Genomic DNA, 6,216 nt, shown 5'->3' with positions numbered 1-6,216 from the left:
ACCACCCTTGGGACGGGAAAAAAAACCCCAGATTTGGTTAGAATTGTGTCTTCCGAGGTACAGCCGGGTTTGCAGTCGCTGCCGCCTTTGTGCCGTCACGGCCGTTTCGCCTGGAAGCGGGATGCTGGGCTCAGCGGTGTGTCAGGCCAGCGTCCCCGCTCCCGCTGCTTACGGGTGGGGTGTTTGGTATTCTGTCGTCGTGCAATGCTTTACCGGACCTCTTCACCAGAATCCGTGAGCTCTTGGAAATGCTGTCTCTGGAATTTGGAGAGGTGTGAATATTTGGTATTGATTTTCTGTAACGGGATGCTAACCATGTGGGGCTTTATGGGAGGATGAAGAGTTTGATTTCTTTTTCATTCCTAGGTTTCTAATGAAGCTGAGTCATGAGACTGTGACCATCGAACTGAAGAATGGGACACAGGTGCACGGGACTATCACAGGTATGGCGGGATGAGAGACGGCAGCCGTGGTCTGGGCTGAACGGTTTGTTTTGTGCTCCCTCTGGCGGGGACCGGCTCTGCAAGGCGCGGGAGGTGGTGTAGTTCGCATCGTCGGGAGCAGGCGTACGGCGCGTCTGTCGCAGGAGTCGCTGGGACCGGAGTGCAGAGCTGTGGCCGGCCAGCTTTCCCGAGGCAACCAGGAAAACGCTTGGAAATTGCAGCCGGTCACAGATTGTCTTTGATAGCCCAGTAGGCGAGCTGGCCTGTGGTCAGCCTTACCCTGTTGATACATCCTGGAATAAGCTCTCTGTTAGAAGGTGCTGCTGGGAGGCAGTGAATTCCCTGTAGCCTGGCTGCAGGCTTGTGCTTAACTCATAGACGGGCCTGAGGGTGGAGGAGGTAATCCCAAACCGTTGGCAAAACTGGCATGAGCAGAGGGTGTTCTCGTAGAATTTTAGCAGCGTGATAATGTTGGCGAGGTAGTTTTGCTGCCTTATCGAAGCTGCGTTGGACATACAGCTGGATTTTTCCTAAGATGTTTCCGAACACTTGACTTCCCTTGTGAAATTGTAATCTGCAGTGAAAACCTTACGTCATAAGAGGGACTTTGTTTTTTTAATGGTAACACTGATAAATGGTGGATGTTAAGTGGTGGTACGGTCTTAAATGGGTTAAATTTTGTGCGAAGGTGTTTTTAACCTAAAAGTTGAATTACTTCTGTTGAGCATGTTTTTGCGCTGGGTAAGGCGAACTTACATGGAAATGCACCTTTGCATATATCTGCGTTAATTCAGTGAAACGGGTTTGAAAACACGTAGCTTGATACAGGGCAAGAAGGAATCCTGGCGTTGGGAATTTGGTCCCCTGCTGTTGCCAGAGGTCTGTCAGAGAAATCTGGGGGTGGGGTTGTTGAGCCGGTGCTTCTTTATGTCGCTGAGCTGAAGGTTGTAGGGAAGACCCGCGTGGTTCTCTACGCAGCTCCTGTGTGTTGGTAAACGTGTGGAATGTTTTGTCTGCTGTAGTAACGTCAGTGAGGGGTGTTGTTCTGAGAACATTGCTGTAGCGCTGCCTGGGAGGTGATCAGGTACGTTGTATTTAATGAAGCAAACCCTTACTGCTCAGCTGATGGACGTGCTTGATCATAGAATCACAGACTGGTTTGGGTTGGAAGGGACCTTACAGACCATCCAGTTCCAACCCCCCTGCCATGGGCAGGGACACCTTCCACTAGACCCGGTTGCTCCAAGCCTCATCCAGCCTGGCCTTGAACACTTCCAGGGATGGGGATCTACTTCCCTTCACTCACCCCAGGCTGCTTTCAGAAGCTCTTCTGCCCAGACACTGTTAAAAAACATAAACTTGGCAGAGTTGTGTGCCAAGGGATTGCTGAGGTGCTTTTTTCTTGGCCCATAGCAATCCGCTGAGATTTGGCGAAGTTCAGCACAGGCATTATTTTGTGGTGAGCTCCATCGGTTTTGATTAGACCTGAATGCACCACCCGGGTACCAGATTGCAGCATGCTCTGTTGAACCCAGCTAGGTGGGAAGCAAACAAACCGTGTGTCTCCTGACCTCGGTGCTCTAGCAGCCTTAATTGTTGAGCAAAGCCACTCTCATTTTCTGCTAAGAATCTGTAAAAACTGTGAATGCAGCCCGTATTTCTGAAGTGACAATCTTCCCTTTACACCGGGGCGTGAACCCTGTGTACTGCCTCCTCTTCCTCCCGGTGTCAGCTGGCCAGGGGGACATGCTGCAGAGCAGGTTTCATGTCATGCACACCTTACACAAACCCCAAGGGAGAGCAGGTGCCAGGGAGCTGTCTAAAATCTGGAATTAAGGGGAGAGGATGGAAAAATATACGGAATAAGCACAGCGCCATGGTTCTCCTGGTTCTTACCGGAAAAATATACGGAATAAGCACAGCACCATGGTTCTGGTTCTGACTTGGTTCTGAACCTTCTCTGACCAGTGTTCTTACCTTGGTAAGACATCTTACAGTTTGTCTTTCCGTGTTTATGAAACGAGGCAATACAGAGGGTTGTTATAGAGAGGTTGAACCCATGAAAAATGGGTCAGTGAATCAGCGGATGTTTGTAAATGACGATTTCTATCTTTTGCCTAAATTTTTGATCTGAAAAAGTTACTGTCATTTTGATCTTTGTGGTTTGAGATCAGATTCCATGCATGGCCTGTGATGTGCAAAATAAAAACTAATATAGGGCACTTTTTTTAATGTTTTTTCAGGGCTGTTATTCAGTACATTCACCCAACAGGCTTCTCCAGTGTTGGACTGTGCATACCACAGCATAGAGGGCACAGTAACTGATTCCAGACAATCCTTACGTACTGGCTCTTCATGGAATTTGTAACCTTAATGTTCCTCACAGTGGTGTATGTTACATATTTGCACAGAAGATATCAAACTAGTATTAGATGTACTTTATCAGAAAATGAATGCTGCTTTGGGGGAGTGGAGTTTTCTAAGGCTTAGAGAAAGAGGAAAGGATCAGATTCTTCCTCAAAGGTTTGTTTTGCTTCTTTTTAAAGGAGTAAACAGACTAGTGTTAGACTTCCGTAGTAATAGTAAGCGGCAGTTTATTTGTTGTTCAGAGGAATTGTTTTAACCATTTACAAAATGGCTCTTGCCAGGGTCTGGATAAAGATCTCTAGCAATTAGGTGTTAAAGGCAGCAACTGGTAAATCAGCGAGCATGATTTAAGAGGGGTGTCCTTCGTGAGCAGCATAAACCTCCAAGTTTGTGCATACTTAAAAGTAGCCAACAAGGGACGGTGTTATTAGGGGCTCATCCCTGAACCTAGATTTGTGTTGTTTCAGGAGTGGATGTCAGCATGAACACGCATCTCAAAGCAGTGAAAATGACACTGAAGAACAGAGAACCTGTACAGCTGGAGACGCTGAGTATTCGAGGGAACAACATCCGATACTTCATTCTGCCAGACAGTTTGCCTCTGGATACTTTGCTAGTGGACGTGGAACCAAAAGTCAAATCCAAGAAAAGAGAAGCAGGTTAGTTTGTGCTACCCCAGTCTGTTTGTTCTTCCTTTGTGTGCATTTTGGTTCTCTGGATCTGAAGACGTCTGATTAATATGTGTGTTAGTAAATGTCTTAATAGCTGCCTTTGGCAGCTAGTTCTTCTGTCATTGAGGGCTTGATACTGAACTGGCCAGGTCTGCCTTTCCCACCTTCTCTGCAGCTGCAGAGCTTGCTTTCCTGTGAACCTGTGTATGGCTTTTCATACGGCCGTTTTAAAAAGGTGAATGTTCTTAAGTGTGAGTAAATCTCAACCTACGGCAGCCTCAGAGTTGACACCCAGGAGGTTAATGTTTCTTCTCCAAACGCCTGCTGCGTTTCCCAGTTTGTGCGGGGCATTTCCCGTAGCGCAGTAAGAAAGCCTGGAACAGCTCCTTGCCCGAGGCTGAATGCTTCGCTGAAATCTCCCTTGGTTGTGGTTAAAAATAATCTGTCAGGAAACTGAATTTGAGGGAGCCCGGGCTGTATTCCGCTGAGCAGCTCTAGGTTTGGCTCCCAGTAGTGTTCCACACTCTGCTCTTCCCATAACTTTTTTTCCAAAGGCTGTTGAACAAAAGCCTTTTCCCGAGAAGCCTGACAGTACAGAGTGACTCCGTTTCACTCCACGCTGTTGAAGGCTGATGTCCAGTAAACCCCAGAAAATCTACATTGCCTTCAGGCAGTCTGTCTTTTGCCCGAGGGTTAATCTGTGTGGTTTAAAAGTAATAAGTTGCAAGTGAAAGCTAATTGGGCTCCAAAATAATGTCACACCATTTCTCCTGTAATTAGCGTTCAAGTATGCACGCGGTCTCTGATCCACGCGTGTGTTACGGATTGGTGTGCTTGCTGCACTGAAATGGTGTAAGGAACCCTTGGGGTGGGGGGGTAGTAAAGTGCAGGTGGGGTACGGCTGCTGTCTTTACGGAGAATAAGGATAAAGCTCCTGCAAGCATTTTGCTCCTCTCATGTCCAGTAGCAATTACCTGACCACATGGTGACATAATTGAGCGGGGTTGGCTTACTTGCATTCTGAACCCCGCGGTGCCACGTGAACATGACTTCTTTCTAACGCTGAAGAGAGGGAAGGAACTGTTAGCGCTCTTTACCTCGATTTAGTACTCTGTGCATCTTGAGTGCACTGAGGCACTCTGGGACCGCAGCTGCTTTGTGCTTCGCCTTGATCTGTAACTGCCCTTGGGCTGCAGCAGCTGGTAGGTCTGTCCTTGGTGAGTGACCTTGGGCCTGGGTGTGCCGGCACTTAGTGAACATGAGGGTCTGCCGATGCACGTAGGCGCTGCACGCCGCCAGAGGGAACAGAGTGGTGGTTACAGCCTGTTTCGGGAAAGTGGGTGCTGGCGTGTGTCTCTTACCCAGCCACCCACTTCCATCCTTTTGACCCTGTGCTGACAGACTCGTTTGAAATGCACCCATAATTTCAAAAGTCTCTAGGGTGGCCTTGCAACCTGACAGCTCAGGTCCTGTTTCTTTAGGAAGAAGGGGTGAAATGACACATTCCCACCGTATGGATCATACAACCTCCAGGAGTTGCTTGCCAAAGTCTTCCCTTTACCATTAAATGGCAGTATTTAAAAGTAGGAGCAGACAGCCTAGAGCTTGACCAGAGAATGACGTCTGGAACTGGCAGGGGCGTCATTGAAAACTGTAGGATCTGTTGGGTGGTGGGATCCTTCCCAAATGCTGCCCTTTCACACCGTGCTTGAGCTTGGGAACCTCAGGGCGTGTTAAACCGTGCATTTCCCTTTACCAGAGCACTATAAACCGCAGTGCGAGGTGTGGCCAAAAAAGCCTTCTTTATTGTAGGGAATAGTAATGAAATACTCTCGCCTTGCAGAGCGTTCTCTGCTGCCTGAAAAACTCCATTTTATACAGAACTAAAAAAAAGAGGAGGAAGCATAGTTCTCTGTCAGACTTAGCCTAGCATTTGGGAGCAGCCAACTGTTAGATCCCCCCGTTTTCCGCAGGGAAGCGGAGGAGAGAGGGTAGCCTCTGGAAGTTGCTAGCACAAAAGATGAAAATACTGCCTGAAACTTAACTCGAGCGTTACCAGCCTTCATACCTGACTTCCTGCTTCCCAGCGATGAGACGTTACCTTGGTTACGATTGGTACGGAATGTTTTCATGAAAACGAAGGTATTCCCAGGTCTCACTTGTTTTATCCTTTCTGTTTCCTCCACTAAGTTGCTGGAAGAGGCCGTGGCAGAGGCCGTGGCAGAGGCCGAGGTCGTGGAAGAGGAAGAGGGGGCCCAAGACGGTAACTTCTCACCACGCAACTGTTACCAAATTCTGGGCAGTTTTGGATATTTTTTTGTACAGGTCTTGTTTACGGTATCCGTTTTTAATAAACCTAGACGTGAAGAAGCTGTCTCTCCTTTGTTAGTGAAACGTGGGGAGGGAGGCGCGTCCTGTTCCGAGCGGCTGTTGCAGGCTAAGCGTGTCTTGGCTGGGGTTGCTTGGGTTGTCGGCGGTTCCGCCCCCCCAGGGAGGCTGGACAGCGGCCTTTGTAGCCTCTGGGGCGAGAGGCCCGTGTTGGCGTGTTTCAGGAGCGTTGGTTATAAACGATTCCCGCTCTCGTCAGGCACGTGCCACCTCCCCGGGGTTACACGGCTAAGGCTCCGTGTTAAGAACCCGCAGCCCTGAAGGCGTCTCTGAGGTTGTTCTGCAGAGTGACCTCTCTAAAGTTCATAGATGGAATTTTACTGTTTTTCTGTTGCACGCAGCTTACA

General features: G+C 48.6%; 1 protein-coding gene across 2 annotated transcripts; it reads left to right on the top strand.

Moving 5' to 3' along the window:
• The first annotated feature begins 366 nt into the window (after positions 1-366).
• Positions 367-5,851, top strand: SNRPD1 (small nuclear ribonucleoprotein D1 polypeptide 16kDa). Of its 2 annotated transcripts, none has more exons than XM_010147619.1 (3): positions 367-443; positions 3,278-3,469; positions 5,672-5,851. In XM_010147619.1, the coding sequence occupies exons 1-3, from the start codon at positions 374-376 to the stop codon at positions 5,746-5,748; spliced, it is 339 nt and encodes a 112-aa protein (XP_010145921.1). In that variant the 5' UTR covers positions 367-373; the 3' UTR covers positions 5,749-5,851. The 2 variants fall into 2 exon arrangements, with proteins under 2 accessions (XP_010145921.1, XP_010145923.1); XM_010147621.1 differs by having other exon boundaries at positions 374-443; positions 3,401-3,469; positions 5,672-5,748.
• The last annotated feature ends 365 nt before the right edge of the window (positions 5,852-6,216 follow it).

The sequence above is a fragment of the Eurypyga helias genome, unplaced genomic scaffold (genome assembly GCF_000690775.1).
Source record: "Eurypyga helias isolate BGI_N326 unplaced genomic scaffold, ASM69077v1 scaffold10602, whole genome shotgun sequence".
Taxonomy (NCBI): Eukaryota; Metazoa; Chordata; class Aves; order Eurypygiformes; family Eurypygidae; genus Eurypyga; species Eurypyga helias.
The sequence above is the reverse complement of the archived record's forward strand: the minus strand, read 5'-3'. Positions and strand labels throughout refer to the sequence as shown.